The sequence below is a fragment of the Rhinatrema bivittatum genome, chromosome 8, assembly GCF_901001135.1.
Source record: "Rhinatrema bivittatum chromosome 8, aRhiBiv1.1, whole genome shotgun sequence".
Classification (NCBI taxonomy): domain Eukaryota; kingdom Metazoa; phylum Chordata; class Amphibia; order Gymnophiona; family Rhinatrematidae; genus Rhinatrema; species Rhinatrema bivittatum.
Genome location: NC_042622.1, coordinates 18,909,095 through 18,927,036, shown reverse-complemented (window position 1 = coordinate 18,927,036; position 17,942 = coordinate 18,909,095). Strand labels below are relative to the sequence as shown.

The following is a 17,942-nucleotide window of genomic DNA, read 5'->3' as shown; positions in this document are numbered from 1 at the left end:
TGTGCGCGCGGGAACCTATTTTAGAACAGGCGCATGTTATAAAATCAGGGCATCCATGTGCACGTGCCGGGAACCGCATGCACATGGACGCGCATGCAGACATTTTAAAATCGACCCCTAAGTGTATCAGAGCCTCTGGGTAATAACCCTAGAATATTATTTAACAGCGTAAGACATCTTACTATCTCTCCCATCATGCACCTCACATGCCCCTCTGACAGCTCAACAACTGAACTCTAATTCCTTTGCTGATTTTTTCACATTGAAGGTATCAATGTTATGGGAGCGCTGGGAAGCGGTCCCATTTCTGGAGAGGTAGTGTGCCCTTGGACCACGGTGCGACCGCAGAGGGGGCTCCGGGGAAGCGCCGAGGCAGGCGAGACGGGTCCAAGCACGGGCAGACAGGCTGAAGATCAGGAGCCCTGGCCTCTGCCGAACCTGAGCGCATCAAAGAGAACCAACAACGCAATGTTGGTCTTTGGGGGCAGCCCTCCGGCCACTCAATAGCCCTTTCGGACCTGCCGTACGGGAACAGCAGATGCGAAAGGATGGACAGAGGCTGAGGGCGGAACAAGAACTCAGACGAAGACACAGGATTCAGACAACTTGGACAAAGACAGGTTGCTAGGAGATCTCGGGCAAGGTTCAGGATTACAGAGACGTACTGAGTGGATGCTGCTATGCCACGCACCCTACACAGCCACTCCGAGGCAGGTCGCGGACCACGCTGGAGGCAAAGCAGACTCCGTGCGAAGCGCTGGAACTTCAAATCAGAACATGACGAAGATTCAGGAGAGGCCTGCACCGAGACGTGCCCTCCACAGCCAGTCAAGGCAAGGCATGGGCCATGCTGGAACTGAGCAGGTTCTGGCAGAGTCTTAGACATGGATGGAAGCAGACACAAGGAACTCCGAAGACCAGGACAGGATTCAGGATTCAAGACTCAGGATACAAGACTCGGAGTTGGGAACTTGGAGCTTAGAACATTAAAAGCAAGGGTCTTCCGGAGACTCGCGCTGCCCACGTGAAGGACATCTGGATATGAGATCATCTGGACATCAGGAGAACAGAACATCTGGAACAACAGAAACATCAAGGCAACGACATCAGGAACCGACAAGATGGAGACACAGGGTCCAACGAGAGACCAGGACATGGAACGAAGACAAAAAACCAGGAATTCCCACAAAGAACAGAAGCTTAGGAGAAGCTGAGATGACGAGAAGTCCAGGAGTGGACTGGTTCCTTGCAAAAGCAACGAAGAACTGAAGAAAGGCCCTCTTTATAGACTTAACCAGGATCACCCAGGATGACATCATCAAGAGGGGCCACGGGAGTACTCCCACCGCGGGCCCTTTAAATCAACTGGAGAGGCGCGGCCATGCACCTAGGAAGTGGGCAGAACCACGGACAGCGGCGTCCATGCAGTGAAACAGAGAGAGAGCTGCCCCAGGCCCCAAAATCAGGCCCTGATGTTGGAGACGGCTTCCTGCCGCAGAGGAGGGACCAGACAGCGGCTCCAGCCGCGTGGGCTGCAAGGCCAGAACCCCAGCATCAGCGGCTCCAGCCACGAAGGTGCAGAAGGGACGGCTTCCGGGCCGCAGGAAGACTAGGGGGGCTCCAGGGCCATGAGAGAGGAGACAAATGCTGGCGTGTGGAGACAGCGTTAGCAGCTTCCTGGCCAAAAGGGAACAGGCCGCGTGAAGAGGATGTCGGCAGCCTCCGGGCCGCGGAGGAAGGGGAAAAAAAGAGGTCAGAAGCTGCTCACGGCCCTAGCCGCAAGCAGAATCATAAAATCGAATCTCTGTTACCAATTCTAATCAGCCGACAGGGGACTCCTTTGACTATCTCTGAAAAAGCGAGATTCTAAGGCTATTGCTAATCTCAAGCTTCCCTAATACCGAGCCCCTTCTTCTCTCCAGCGCTGACATCGTTTATAGCAGAATTGACTCGGGCACCTCCTACGTTCTAGTTTCACTTGACTTCACCGCTGGATTTGTTGCCGTTAACCACAATATCTTATTGCCACTTCTCTCCGCCATCGGTGTTACCGGTACTGTTCACGCTTGGTTTAAACCTTATCTGTTCAATCGCTCGCAAGGAATATAAATAGCATGTGCTGCTCAGACTGGTATATAACCCCACCGGAGTTCCCTGAGGCTCTGCACTGTCTTGCAGCCTTTTCAATATACTCTATATCTTACTCCGCTCTGTACTTTTCTCTCTACTCTTGGCCTATCTTTTAGGCTCTGTGCTGATAATATTCAGTTCTTCTTTCCCTTAAAATGTACCTATACTACAGTTTTTCTCTTTGTTTTTCCGCAGTCAGATGCTGGCTTCCACATCACAAACTCTCCTTAAATTTGCAGAAAACTGAAATCATATTAGGCCGATCTGCCCCCCTATCTAATCCCATCATCTCGTCAACAATACGACCTTACAGATTTCACAAACAGTTCGAAACTCTGATCATGAAACCTCATATCAAATCGGGACTTTGAACCTCATTTGCTAAACTGAAACTGCTTTAGTGTATCAAATACCCTCCTCGATCCCTCTTGAGTTTCGTAGTTTTACAGGCATTGATCCTAATTAACCTTGACTACTGCTACCCCTTATATTCAGGCCTTCTACAATGTTTTTGCCGACCCTTCCAGATGGTGCAAAATTCTGCTGCACTGCTTCTTACTGGTATAAGTATACGTGGCCATATTACACCTGTTTTACAGTCACTTCATTGGGTGCCCATCCGATTCTGAAGACAGTACAAGTTAGCGGTCGCGGTCCACAATCTGCTTAATAATATTACCTCGCCATGGCTTACATCTATTTTCCACTTCTACACTCCTACCCGCAACCTGAGAGTGGCTGACCAATTTCTCTTGCATGTCATGGTTAGAACAGGTATTCTGGAAAAAGATGGAAGATAAACTACTGAAATGAATAAATAAATGTCCCTGCATTTAGGAATATCCAACGGCCCCTATGCGTGAGGGGACATTTTCTATTGCCGGCCCTAAAACTTGGAACTTGCTCCCCTTAGCAATCTGTTCCATCTCAGGTAGCAAAGATTTGAAGAAGACTTAAAGACCTACCTGTTTCAACCATCCTTCAGTCCTGAAGAGCTTTCCAGCAGGCAATGTTTCTGTAATTTGGACATGCACTTTTCTTGCACTAATGAATAGTTTTGTATTTGTATTTATGATTGCGAGAACTCAGAATCTGGTTTGTCATTGATGTTCAATGGGTGTTTTTATGTAACCCATGGGACACACTCGGCAAGGCTCACGGTTCTGCCTACACTTGTGTGCAAATGTTACTCATTGCAGAAAGGAGTTTGCCCGCAAGAAATGTGCGTTTGAAACGGTGCTTTCTGCTCAGTCCCCTCACATGGAAACTCCTTGCTAATGAAGATATTAGCGATGACCTCCCCTACCTTCCCCCCCTAATGCAGAGAAGTGCCCTGGGTTTCTTAGGGCTGGAGATTTTACTCCTGGTCTGAGGTGGAGTAAAGTTTCCAGCGCCGGTGTCAGTCTGTTGGCAGAAGCAGGAATTCTGGTGCCGGAAGCTGCAGTCAGGTCTGATGCACAGAAAACGTGTGTTAGGCACACAGAGCATGTAGCACAAGAGTGGGAGCAGAGAGGAGGCTGGAAACTACAGGCCAGTTAGCCTCACCTCTGTAGTGCGAAAATTAATGGAGACCCTGCTGAAGGAAAGGATAGAGAACTATCTACAGCATAGTTTCACCAGAGGAAGGTCCTGTTAAACAAGTCTGGTTTGTTTTGATTCAGTGACTAGAGAATTGGACCAAAGAAGAGTGCTCGATGTGATTTACTTAGATTTCAACAAGGCTGATACACTCCTGCATAAGAGGCTTGTGAACAAAATGAGAAGTTTGGGAATGAGCGCCAAGGAGGTGGCATGGATTACAAACTGGTTGACTGATAGGAGACAGCGTGTGATGGTAAATGGAACCTGCTCTGAAGAGAGAAAATGTTAAGCAGAGGGCCACAGGGATTGGTATTGGGACCAGTTCTGTTCAATATCTTTGTGAGCGACATTGCGGAAGGAATTGGAAATAAAATTTGTCTATTTGTGGATGATACTAAGATCTGCAATAGAGTGGACACACCATAAGGAATAGGTAGAATGAGTCGTGATTTAAGGAAACTTGAAAAGTGGTAGAAGATTGGGCAGCTGGGATTCAATGCCAAGAAGTGCAGAATCCTGGAGCTGGGGTGCAGTAATCCAAAAGAGCTGCATGTGATGGGGGCTGAAAGACTGGTGTGCAAAAACCAAGAGCAGGATCTTGGGGTGATAGTGTCTGGTGATCTGAAGATGGTGAAACAATGCGACAAGGTGATAGCTAAAGCCAGAAGAATGCCGGGCTGCATAGAGCGAGGAATAACCAGTAAGTAAAAAGGAGGTGATAATACCTCACCTAGAGTACTGTGTTCAGTTCTGGAATCCGCATCTCAAAAAGATATAGAGACAAAATGGAGGCGGGCCAGAGAAAGGCAACCAAAAAGGTGTGAGGTCTGTATCGGAAGACATATGAGGAGAGACTGAAGGATATGAATGTGTACAGCCTGGAAGAGAGGAGGTGCAGGGGAGATAGGATACAGACCTTCAGATACCTGAAAGGCTTTAATGAGGCACGAACTCTGGAACCTTTTCTGTTGGAAATAAAATAATAGAACTAGGGGTCATGAAATGAAACTCCAGGGGAGATGACTCAGAACCAACATCAGGAAATATTTCTTCACAGAGAGGGTGGTGGATGCCTGGAATGCCCTTCCGGAAGAGTGAAGATGAAAACAGAGAATTCAAAGGGGCATAGGATAAACACTGAGCATCCCTAAAGGCTAGAGGATGGGAATGAAGAAAGCTTGTAGGGGGGGTAACCGGCTGGTGTGATAGTTACTACCCTTAGCAGAAGCTATGGAGATTACTACCCTTAACCAATAAGCCTTGATGCTTTTAATGCAGCTGCAACATTGCTCCCAGCTTAGACGGCAGGGGAGAAAAAGGGAATTGGATTCAGAAAACAATTGAGGGCTCCAACTTCTACATTCTGGGATACTGATACGCAGACACAAGGAAAAAAGCACAGGACTGCTTCTACGGCCAGGTCCATAAGCAAAGCACGTCAAGTAGCACTGTGAATTTTCAGGAAAGCTCATCACCCAATACAAATGTTGCTAGGTGCAATTTTTATGGACCAACATAAAGCTTGGGATAACTGCACGGAGTGGCAGTTGATACCTAGGGAAGCTTGCTGGGTAGACTGGATGGACCATTTGGTCGTTTTCTGCCAATACTCTGTTACTATGCAAGAGCATTTTTGTTTGCATAAATATTGTATTTGCATTAAAAAAACATAAATCATATTTTCTACACCTGAAATCTTTATGTGCACAAAACATGACTTTTGTGAGCATAAATGTGCCTGAGATACTTCCCTTAAATTAAAATGTGCAGCAGTTTCACTTGGGTTTGTGTGCACGTGTGCAGCGAGAGTCTGTGCACTTATGCAGCTTCCAATGCGTAATGTTCTATTAATGTACGCCAGCGGGCGTTAAAAGGTTTTTAACCCTCACCTTCTGACATCGGGCTCAAGGAGGGAATGAATGAAAAAGAGAAACCATGCCAATTGTTTTGTTCTGATTTGCCTCACTGACTATTTTTAAATAAATTATTTAAAACAAGCTGAGATGACACTGCGAGCTTCTTGTGTTTCCTGTGAAGTCATTTTTGCTGACTGAGCCTTCTTCCTAAGTGCTCCCTGGAAATGCCGCTTCACATCAAACATTCAGGAAAGAAAAAGTCATTTCAAGAGAGAGTGGAGTCTTAGCAAAGCTGGGGCTGACGGTGCCAGTGTCCCTGGTCCCTGGGGCAGTTTCTGGAGAACACTCTTTCTAGATCTGACCTTGCAGGCATCCGAGGAAGCTAAGGACAGACAAAGCCCAGGACTTCCTTTCCTACCCCCACCATGCCAGAAGCAGCCTTGCAATTTATTGGCGAGGAACTGTTTTCCTTTGGAGGCTCGCAGCACTGCTTAGGAGTCCTGCCCAGCTCTGCGTGACCTTTAATCAGGTGCAGATCTTTACGCTGGGGCAGTGTTTGCCAAGCCTTGTTAAGTTGTTTCACCCCTACACCCTCCTTTTCGCCTTTGTAATGCTTTTAAGCACCCTCTCTTTTCTAATTGTAATACAGGGTACTGCATTTAAAGTTATATTTCATTTATACCCCACTTTATCAGTCCCTAAGGGCAGGGGCAGTTCTATCATGAGGAAGGGTAAGGTGGTTGCCTTGAGCAGCAAAAATACCCCTGCAGCAACTGCCTCATTTCCCTGCCAGACAAAAGTCCCACTGCAAGGCGTCGGCAGGGTTCCCACACACCGCTGGAAAGAAGAGAGTCCTATCCGGCCATGCAATCGCACCCCCCACCCTCAGCGGCAGGAAATCCTGCCACACACACCGGCCCTGCCTGGGAAGGCTGCGACGGGCGGGAAGCCCGGGCCTTGCCAGCAAAAGACAGAGCACCAGTCCCTCCTGAGATGGGGGAGGCCAGGCCCCACCGGAGAGGAAAGCTGGCGTGGAGGCTGGGTTCTGCCAGCAAAAGAAGAGCTAGAGCCCGCTAGTGAGGAGGAGGAGGAAAGGCGAGAGAACGTTGGAGATGGGGGTGAAAGAGGGAAAGGTGAGAAAATGGAGGGGAGGGATGAATGGGGGAAAGGGTGAGGACTGTGGTGAGAGAGGCCTGAATGAAATGAAAGGATGGAAAGGGTAAGTGGAGGGGACAGTGGGAAAGGAGCATGTGTGCATAGGAGGGAGAGAGAGGAAAGTTTGTCCTGCTCCCTCCTCCCCAGTCCATGACCATCTCTGGGTGACTGGAAACCAAAGGTTCCCAGGAATGGAGAGTGGGGAATTTTTTTTCCTCCTTAGTTTTAATTATTGGGTGTTATTTGATGTGTGCTGCTGTTTTGAAATATTTTATTGGTGTTTAGGAAATTTTTAAAATGTTTTTATAATTTTTAATTATGGATTCATCACCTGTTTTAAAATATGCATTCTTTTTATTAGTATGTGTTACCATTAAGATTGATTTATATTTCTTGATTTTGTTTATTTATTTATTTATTTATAGATTCTTATATACCGCGGTACGTATAGTTCTACATCACCTCGGTTCACAGTGAACAATAACTTAGCAACAGGCTTTACATATAACAGGTTCTACAGAAAAACAATAGTAGTAACAAATTTTACATATAACAGTTAAACAGGAGGCCAATATATAACTCCAGTAAATCCAATCACCGAATTAATTTTTCAACGCAAGCCTATGAAAGGGCCGGATTCTAACGTTTAGATCTAGTAGAATCCACAGGTTTGCATACGGAAGGAGGTGAAAATGAGTAGAAGTGTGATGGGCTGAGAGCAACAGGCTAGTGGCGAAAACAAAGTATGTAGTGCAGAGTTGGTATCAAAGTAGTTCTGTGAGGAGAAGGACACAATAAGAACATGGTGTAATTGAGCAATTATACAGAAGACTGATTCATAAGATATTTATTAATCATTGATAGAAAGCTTGTTCAAACAACCATGTTTTGAGGTTTTTTTTGAAGGTTTTGTGGCAGGACTCAAGACATAAGTCCAAAGGCATATTGTTCCACATGTTGATACCCGCTATAGAGAAGGAACGTTCTCTTGTGGATACGTGTTTTATGTGTTTGAGAGGATGAACAGCTAATTTGGCTTGGTGGATGTTTCTTATTGGTCTAGTAGATGTGTGGAAAATAAATTGATCAGTAAACCATTGCATCTCTTGGTTGTTAATTGATTTATGGATGAGAGAGAGTACTTTAAAAGTAATCCTGTACGTTACGGGAAGCCTTAAAAAATAAGAATACAAGGAAAGCCCTGTTGGATCAGATTGATGTCCATCAACCCCAATATCCTGTTGTCAACAGTGCAGTCCAACTCGCAAGTACCTGACCAATCCCACAAAGTAGATCTGATTCCTGTATCTCATGCCCAGGGACTGCAGTGGCTTCCTTTAGTCTGCCTGGCTAAGAATGTGTTCTGGACTTTTCCTCCAGGAACTTGTCCAAACCTCTTTTAAACCCCGCTGTGCTCGTCGCCTCGACCACGTCCTCTGGCAACAGATCCCACAGCTTGATCGTGCGCAGAGTGAAAAACTACTTTCCATGATCTGTTTTACATCTGCTGGGTGTCAGTTTCACGAAGCGTCCCCTTGTTTTAGTTTTATATGAAAGGGTAAATAACCCTCCTTTAGTTATCAATTCCACCAAACAAAAAACAACCACATCAGGATCAATGTATGTTCTCAGAAATGATAGGGAAAATTCTCATCAGATTATTTTAACGAGTTTACCATTATGCAAAGGTTTTCACTGCTTACTTCAGAACTTTGTGACATGTATGTGTAGAGAAATCTGGGGATCTGGACTATGGTCAGGCTTTGATAACCTGTAAGAACTGTAGAACAGGAAATGTTGTACAATTCATTTATAAACTTATATAAGTCCCATGCCCAGCATACTGGATGCATTCTATGAGCTTAGAGGGGTGGGATGACACTAGACCTGAATCACCTAGTGAAAATCATTTAAAATCAAAGCTCCATTTAAAAAAAAAAAAAAAAAGACCCGTTGATAACCAGATTTTCATGGTTCCTATTCAAACTGCCTCTGAGCTTAGGGGCAGGAGTCCTGGAACCCCACCATGTGCTGAAAGCAGTTTGACAGAGCCTCTTGTGTACAAAAGGGTGGCTTAGTTTTGCTGAAATAATTCTGAGTGTTGGTTTAAAACAACATAAGTTATTTAGACTGTTCTTGTTAGTCGAAATAAAAAAAAAGTCTCTTAAAAACAAGTGGCTGCTGATGGATTGGACTGGGCAGATGGTTGTGGTGTTGATGAAGGGGCCGTAGAACCAAGCATTCAGCCCTTCTCCGGGGTGTGCTTTGGAAAGTTATTGCTCAGTTTACCTAGGAGAAAATGGTTTTAGCACTTATAACAAAGAAATAGAACTATATCCTTGACAAATGGCACACTTTTTTGCTTGCAAGTGGTGGGAAGCTGGGCAAGCCTCATCCTTTCATTCACTTCCATATTCCTTCAAAGAGCGGAGGGAGGGAGGTGCTGCTGGAGAACCCAAGGATGAGGCAGAGAGCAATGAGAGGACTATTTTTATTCTACGTATGTAACATCTGTAATATATCAACCTCAAAGTGACTATAAAGGGCATGAAAGATGATGAATGGGGAGCCCTTTTTGTACACTGTAATTCTTCAGCTCGTTTTATTTGTTTAATAAATATCTAAAAACGAAAACCTATTTTCTCTACTTTAAACTGTGCGGGTTTTATCTGTACACCACCCCGGACAGTTTTCAATTGCAAACTGGAAAATGCGCTTAGCAAGAACTTTAAAATAAATAAAGCGCAGCACTTATATCTGTGCCTGGTGGTGACGGTTTTGGTTTTTGATAAATGTAACAATTCTAGCAGGCTCGGCACTGTATTTTGTGTTTTATTGTAACTATGGATGTTTTTATCATAAACCGCCTAGAACTTTGCATTATAAATATTTTAAATAAATAATTAATAGGTATGAATCAACCGAAGAGAGAATTCTAAAAGCCCAACTCAATGACTCTTCTCAGCCTGCCTTTAGGAAATAGCCTTGGATTCATCAATCAAACAGCAGCCAAAGGTAGGTGCTGGAAATGGTTTGTGTGAGTCCAAATTCTGTCAGCATTAGAGACGGACTGGGGCAATTTTAGTTGTAGCAGCAACCAAAATGCCTGCCACAAAAAAGGGTGATGAAAAACAGCAACCTCCCCTGTTTCAGAGTATAGTTAAAGTGTGAGTTAAAATGTTTGGGTACTTGCGACTTGGATTGGCCACTGGTGGAGACAGGACGCTGGGCTTGATGGACCCCTGCTCTGACCCAGTATGGCAAACTTTACGTTCTTATGTGATGAACTGAAAAGAAACTGTAAGTGAGGCAATGTAGGCAAGTGTCTATGTATGGCTATTCTGCTGTATGAGCCACTTGTTTTACATCATCAACTGGTGGCTGCCTACATGCTACTACTGTTAATTCACACCTAGGAAGTCTGGATTTCACCCAGAGCCACCAGGAATTTGCATTAATTACTGGGTCTCCATGGAAATTCTAGAAAGTTCCTGATCTATCAACTGTTTCAGCCCCTTTCCCTTCCTCAGGAAGCCTGCAGGGAGCAGGAAGAGAGGGGTGAGAGTGGAGTACCCACAGGTAGCAGCCGCAGCTCAGTCTGTAGTTGGGATTTCAGGACTTGGGCCTCAGATGGGTGTAGCGTGGGGGTGCACAAGTCATGGAACTGTGACTTATAGTGGGGTGGGTGCAAAAGTGTGCTGGGGTCAGGAAGGGAAAGAAGGCTGGGGTTCTCCCTGGTGGAGGAAGAGGAGGAAAGGGAGAGAGAAAGAAGATTGATACATGTTATTTCCCACTCCTGCTACCTAACACCAATCTTAAAGTGACAACTGCAAAGTTCCCAGGTCTTCAGCTGTGTGTCCAGAACTTGGGCCTCAGCTGGAAGCAAAGGTGTACAAGTCAGGGACAGATAGGGGAAAGAAGCAGGAAGAATGCTGAAGTCATCCTGGAGGGGGAGGAAAGTGGTGGGAGTGGAGAAAGAGAGGAAGATTAGAGGTGAGGGGGACAGAATTATTTCTTCTCATCCCACTTCCTCTCCCCTCAACCCCGTCTCCACTAATCGCGGGGAAGAGCAGGGTGCCCACAACTCAAACGTTCTCACGTCTCACCATTTCGTAATCCACATAAGTGAAAGTCCTTGTTCCATGGTGTTTACAATCTAAGCAAGACCAATAGCCTAAGAGTAGCCAAGGGTATCACTCACTGATGCTATGTAAAGGAAGCTTTGTGAGGGCAGTCATGTATATGAATATGCATGAGATAGTCATTGTGGATATCTTGAAAACATGCCCTGTGTGTGGCCCTTGAGGACTGGAGTTTGCCACATGTGCTATAAATCTACAAGACATGTTCATTGGGGATATCCTGAAAACCTGGCCCGTTTGTGGCCCTCGCGGACTGGAGTTTGCCACCTGTGCTATAAATCTACAAGACTGCCCTCACAAGACATTGTTTATATAGCATCAGTGAGTGATACCCTTGGCTACTCTTAGGCTATTGGTCTTGCTTAGATTATAAACGCCATGGAACAAGGACTGTCACTTATGTGGATTAAGAAATGGTGAGACGTGAGAACGTTTGAGTTGTGGGCACCCTGCTCTTGCCAGTGATTAGTGGAGACGGAGGGGAAGTGGGATGAGAAGAAATAATTCTGTCCCCCTCACCTCTAATCTTCCTCTCTTTCTCCACTCTCCCCCCCCCCCCTTTCCTCCCCCTCCACGATGACTTCAGCATTCTTCCTGTTTTCCTCCCCTCGCGGACCGGTGTTCGCTACCCCTGATTTATAGGATACTAGTAACAGGGACTTTAGAAAAGGATTCACAATTGCTGTGCCAGCTATACACGTGTAAGAGTCATCCTGCCCGATCGTTTTGATTCTATTGAGCCATAAGAAGCCAATTTCAGCCCTAGGGCGGCGTTAAACAGCGCTCGCAAAGTGCTTTTGTGACACCGTCAGTGCTTTGCAGCTGATTGGTCCACTGCCGACCCTGGCTCTCCTCCCACTGTCCGATTTCCTCTCATTGCTCCCTCCGGGCCAGCAGAGGGCGCTGCTTCAACGGCGAGGCTCTGGGCTGCGTGTGACGCACTCTGCAGGCGCCGGACTGCGTCTGACGCAATTTGCGAGGGCCGGATGAAGGTGACGGCGACTTCCTACTCTCCCGATGGACGACGAGTTCCTGGGCGCTGCGGTGGCCGCGGACTGGGAGGAGCGGGTCGGGGTGAGTGACGAGGTGGTCCCAGAGCCTCCGAGCGTCCCGGGTTTGGGCGCTCCTGTGTGAGGGAGGAGGCGGCAGTGGCGGTTTGCAGGACCGTGCATCGTGGGATTTGTAGTCCTGCAGCTGCCGTCTGAACCCCGGTGGCGCAGGTACCAGAATGCAACAAAGCCGGGCCCGGCCTGTAGTCTCCCGCTTCTAACTGGCTCGCTTGGCGGTTGTGAGGGCGCCCAACTGGCATAAACATTTTATAAACCGAAAGTTGAACTAAGCGGTGTACAATAAAACATAGATTACTAAAGAAACAGTTCAACACACAACATTCAAAATCACAGATTAAGCATTCCTTATTTTATTATTATTGCATGAAGTGGCTACCGTGCTAGTCCGCTGGAATGCACTAAAAGTTAACAAACAAAAACCAAACAATGTGTACATGTTGATACCATTTTATTGGACTAATTTAATACAATTCTTGACTAGCTTTTTGAGGTAAGAATTCAAGTGAGCGCAAGGTGGCATTACCAGGAAATATAAAGTAGTGTGGCTTCCATAAGTGAATCTTAAAAGGCATTCCAGTAATGAGGGGGAAGGGTGAAAGCATTCAGCAATAAAGGCTAACAAAAAATATATATAAGGTGATACCTTTTCTTTGTGAAAGCTGGTCGAGAAATGTATTAAATTATCCAATAAAAAGGTGTGTGTATGTGTGTGTGTGTGTATATATATATATATATATATATATACACACATATATATCCATCAGAGAACCACCCTAAAATAGGGTAGGTAACACCACTAATGTCTTAAATGATTAGAAAGATGCTGAATGTTACATAGAAACATAGAAATGACGGCAGAAGAAGACCAATCGGCCCATCCAGTCTGCCCAGCAAGCCTCATTGCAAGCTTTATTACACAATGGCAAAGAATATTAAAAATATTCAAAAAATAAAAACTGGCCCACAAATGCACACATATTTTTCAGTTGCTTTAGTCATTCATTCCTCACTCACACCACTTCTAAACTCGCTGTAGTGTTATGCATTTATAACCCTTAAAAAAGTAAACACCGTAATCACAGCAATAATAAGCCATTCTCTATCACAAGGAATAGTCCCCAAGATAGCAAAACAAGCTTTTGTGAAACCAACTTTGAAAAATAACACTGGAAAATTAGATGACTGGGACAACTATAGACCAATCTCAAACTTAACTTTCAACTGAAAAGCATTAAAAAAAGCAGTTTTATCTCAATTAGAAAATCACCTGGGAATATTTTATTCCCAGATCAATTTGGTTTTAGAAAAAAACGTTCAACTGAAACTCTACTCATATCCCTAACAAACAACATACTAAAAGGATTTGATCATAATGAATCATATTTACTGGTTCTACTAGACTTAAAAGCAGCATTTGACACTGTGGACCATCATCTACTCTGCCAACAACTAAAAAAGAATTGGAATTGACGGAAAAGTTCACAAATGGTTTTCCTCCTTCCTTAAGAATAGAATTTTTTAAGTAAAATTAAACAACCAATTATCATACATATTTACAATAGACACAGGAGTTCCACAAGGCTCAGCATTCTTGGCAACCCTACATCTACCTCCTACCAATATGCACTCTCTTAGAAAATCTGAACATGAAATTTGTCATATATGCCGATAATATTAAATTTTCCATTCCATTTGATAAAACCTTTGAAAGAACTACAGCAACCTTAACAACATACATGAGATTTATTTATTTTTATTTATTTATTTGTTTTTGTATACCTACATTCGATCGAGATATCACATCGGTTCACATAAAACTGAACAGTAAATAAGACATGGGCTGCTTATTTTTACAGTGTAACTTAGAACAGTTAACAATGAACTAATTGATCAATCCAACAAGAACTTTCTCTTCTAAAACTTACACTTAACCAAGAAGAGACAACAAAAATCTCAAACAACTCGCCCTCAACCTTAGAATAGTCAACATTACACCCTCAGATGAAGTCTGTGACCTTGGAATACAGATTGATGAAAACATCAACAAGAAAAAACATATAAGCAAAATAATGAAATCTGGGTATTCCAAACTCAGAATCTTACACCATCTAAAACCTTTACTTACCTTCCAAGATTTTTGCACAGTCCTACAAACATTAATATTTTTGAACCTGGACTATTGCAACTCACTTCTGTTGGGCCTTCCCGCAAGCACAATTAAACCACTACAAATTCTCCAAAATGTCTCAGCAAGACTCCTTATAGGAGCTAGAAAATTTGATCATATTATCCCTTCTCTAATCAACCTTCACTGGCTTCCAAAAAAGTTCAAAATCCATTACAAAGTATTATCCCTCATCTTTAATATTGTAAACAACTATGATCCATCTCCAGGAATAACAGTAAAAAGCTACAGCCCGCAAAGAGATCTCAGATCTCGAAACAACAATCTTCTTATAGTTCCTTCAAATATGAACACTCATCTAACCCAAATAAGAGAACAAATGTTCACAATAACTGGACCCAAACTATGGAACGATCTACCCGAATCAATAAGACTGTTAACGGGGAAAAAAGAAATTCAAACAAGAACTTGAAGCCCTGGCTCTTCAGAAAAGCCTACGAACTAATGTAAAAAAATATCAGACAAGCCACTTAATGAACATTATTTTTCCAGAAATATTACTTCTCAGCACAGCAAATAATTTGACTAAAATCTATTCAAAACTGAAACAGTAAATATCAATATTAGATTGTTAACTTTGAATGTTTTGATTTTTCACTAGTATTAAAATAGATAAAATTACTTTAAATAAGATCCTGTGAATACAATATTATACAATGTAATCGCATAGAATTTATGTGAACCGTTGTGATCTTCTGTTGGAGTAACGGTATATAAAAAGCATAAAGAAATAAATATAGATATCGACCTAAAACATTGTCAAAATATATACAAAATGCTTGTAATGAAACGATGACACACTTGCATTAGAGCTGGACTTCAAGAAAGAGACTTTGAACTGCAAATGAGTCACATGGAAGATGCCTTCATTAAAAAGGGGATACAGCTGAATCGCAGTCCACAAGAAAGGATGGTTCTCAACCCTGTCCTGGGGACCCCCCCAGCCAGTCGGGTTTTCAGGATATCCACAATGTATATGCATGAGAGAAAATTTGCATGTTATGGAGGCAGTGCATGCAAATGTTCTCTCATGCATATTCATTGTGGATATCCTGAAAACCCGACTGGCTGGGGGAGTCCCCAGGACAGGGTTGAGAACCACTAAAACGTTAGTGATGTTACTTTCCCTATTTTAGGGTTCTCTGATGTACCCGCATATTTTATTTAAAGCCTAGATCCTATATTTATTTATTATACTTTTATTTGTTAATCTTTATTTCTGTGAATCTTTTTGTCGGTTCCAAAGTGTCTGATCATGTTGACTACAAACGTCTTGCCTTCCTGGATTGTTTTACATTTTCATTGGATTTTTCTGATTATGAGGTCATTAATGCGGTGGCCTGGTCTTCCCTGTGGCTTTGACCTTGTGTCAGTGTGAATTGAATCTTGCCTTTAGCGTTTGGCCTATCCTGCCAATGTAGCGTGCTTTTTCACATTTTTCTGCATTGAATGATATGCACCACCTTGGAGGAGAAGTATCCGGAGGATCCCCTTATGCTGAATGGTTTTCCCCTGGGGTCCTGTGATAGGCCTTGGCGTAGTTTTAGTACACTGCAGGGTATATGTACCATTTTCTTCTTTCTGAGTTTCTGTTAGAGGTTTGGTTTTTACTCATTTTTGCTTCAGATTAGGTGGCTGCTTGAAGGCCGGTATTTCTTTGTGTTTCATCCTATAGAAGTAATGGCTATAGGGTTTTTATACAACTCTGGGATGTATGTAATTACAGTACATGCTCTTTCATTTTCTTTGTATTGCAGTTCATTTGTCCTGAGTATTTTAAATGAGCAAGCAGGCTTCTTGGAGAATATTTTGGAGTGGTTGTCCTTATGTTTGAAGGATTCAGTCAGGAGTTTGAGGTGTTCATCTCTGCCTTTTGATTCAGAGCGACTTGGCTATGTATAATGATAATTCATTCCATCCTTCAATCAGATTCAAAATGGACTACAGTATAGAAAGAGTTACCTTTTTGGATACCACAGTTTCTGCCAGTGGCTATCTACAAACATCTGTATTCAGGAAACCAGCTGACAGATGCAGTTACCTTCATAGTTCCAGCTTTCACCCTTCACATACAAGAAAGTCCATTATCATTATTTCATCACTAAATCTGTTGCTGCCATCCCCTGTGTGTCTCCCATCCTTCCCAGCAAAGAGCCCTGCTAATATTATTGCTGCACCTCTGGTTACCTCTGGGGTTCCAGAGGGTTCCTAACAGCAGCCCTTACCTGTGGCTGCTGTTAGGAAGTGTGATATGGTCAATTTTGGGGTTAATTAAGAGGCAGATCTTACAGGGGGAAATGACAGGATGGGACTGAACTTCCTCAGGCTGGGGTACAGTGGCAGTCTCAAGTTTACTGTCAATGCGTTCCTTAATATAGTAACATAGTTGTGAATGTGTAATTAGAAGCCACTCAGGTCATTGAATGATGCGGCATTCGCATTTTTTTAAATAAACAGTAGATAGTAGGATGGCAGCAGAAAAAGATCAGTTGGCCTGTGCACACTGCTTAAGATGTACCCCAGCTGCCAGCCATAGAGTGTGACTGCCTGTAAGAGCTCTTTCCTTATCCAGGACAGTTTCTCCAGCCCCTTGGGTAAACGAACATGCAAGAGCCACTGTTTAGCTCACCTCCTGTGCCTTGCAAAAAGTTTTTCGACCCTTGTACATTTTTCACATTCTATTGTTTAAAAAATACAAATCAAAATGCACTGAAGTAGGAATTTGTTTCACTAATTTACAGAGCATGCTCTACACTTTCATTATGAAAGCACAATTATAGAAACATTCCAAAAGTAATTAAGTAGGAAAAAAACAAAAAGTCTTCACACCCCCTGATTCAATAGTTGGTGGAAGCCTCTTTTGTAGCAATTACAGCCCTGAGTCGTTTAAGGTAAGTTTCTAGCAACCTGGCACAGGAGGGAGGTGCAGTTTTTGCCCCTTCTTGGCAGAAGAGCTCAAGCTCTTTCAGTCTTAAAGTCTTGCACTGGTTTTCGATGGATTCAAATCTGGGCTTTGACTGGGTCACTTGAGGACATTCACTTTTTTCTGCAGTCAGTACAAGGAACATGCATCCTGTCAGACAGACCCTGATGCATGAATGCTAAGACTTCCAGCTGTTACAGTGCTTGCAGCCTACTAGACCCAGCTGCTGGTTAATTCTGATATTTGCATTTTGCCAATGAGAGCTTCCCTGTGGCGTTTGTAAGGTAGAGTTATATAAATATAGGGCTTTTCAGAAGAGCTTGTGCAGCTAGAGTTTTAAGGAAAGAGAATTGACTCGGTGCCAAAGGCTCAGGGAACCATGAATACTCTTTACAGTGAGTGTAATGTACAAACATCTTTGTATTGTAACTATCAAAGAATTTTAAGAGGGCAATTCTGTCACTGAGCTTGAGTTTGTTAACAACAGGATGAGGGCTATGGGGACGGTGAAGATGATTCTGGTGTCCAGCAGGAATGCTTGCTTAAATTCTCCAGTCGAGATTACATCATGGAACCTGCAATATTTAACACACTGAAAAGGTGAGTGGGAAAGAGATGGTTGTAACCACTCCTTGGGTTTTTGGGGATGGAGGGAGAAAGGCATACGAAGCTTACCGGACTACTGTGGATTTTGCATAAAGCCCTGTGCCGTTCCTATGACCTTGCAGAATAATTTTACTCCTTCCTTACTGGTCAAGCTATGACTGTTTTGTGCTTTGTACAGATACTTCCAGGCAGGAGGCTCTCCCGAGAATGTGATCCAGCTCTTATCCGAGAATTACACTGCGGTGGCACAGACGGTGAACCTGCTGGCAGAGTGGCTCATTCAGTCAGGTGTGC

The 17,942-nt window shown here is 43.7% G+C and overlaps 1 protein-coding gene across 2 annotated transcripts in view; it reads left to right on the top strand.

Moving 5' to 3' along the window:
• Window positions 1-9,715: 9,715 nt before the first annotated feature.
• NELFCD (negative elongation factor complex member C/D) overlaps window positions 9,716-17,942 on the top strand; it is a 32,571-nt gene continuing 24,344 nt past the window's right edge. The window contains exons 1-4 of one of the 2 annotated variants that reach the window (XM_029613000.1): window positions 9,716-9,737; window positions 11,762-11,938; window positions 17,530-17,642; window positions 17,827-17,936. In XM_029613000.1, the coding sequence (XP_029468860.1) occupies window positions 11,882-11,938; window positions 17,530-17,642; window positions 17,827-17,936 (280 nt within the window). In that variant the 5' untranslated portion in view covers window positions 9,716-9,737; window positions 11,762-11,881. Of the gene's footprint in view, window positions 9,738-11,761; window positions 11,939-11,960; window positions 12,085-17,529; window positions 17,643-17,826; window positions 17,937-17,942 lie in introns of those variants that run through there. The other variant, XM_029613001.1, reaches the window with a different exon arrangement.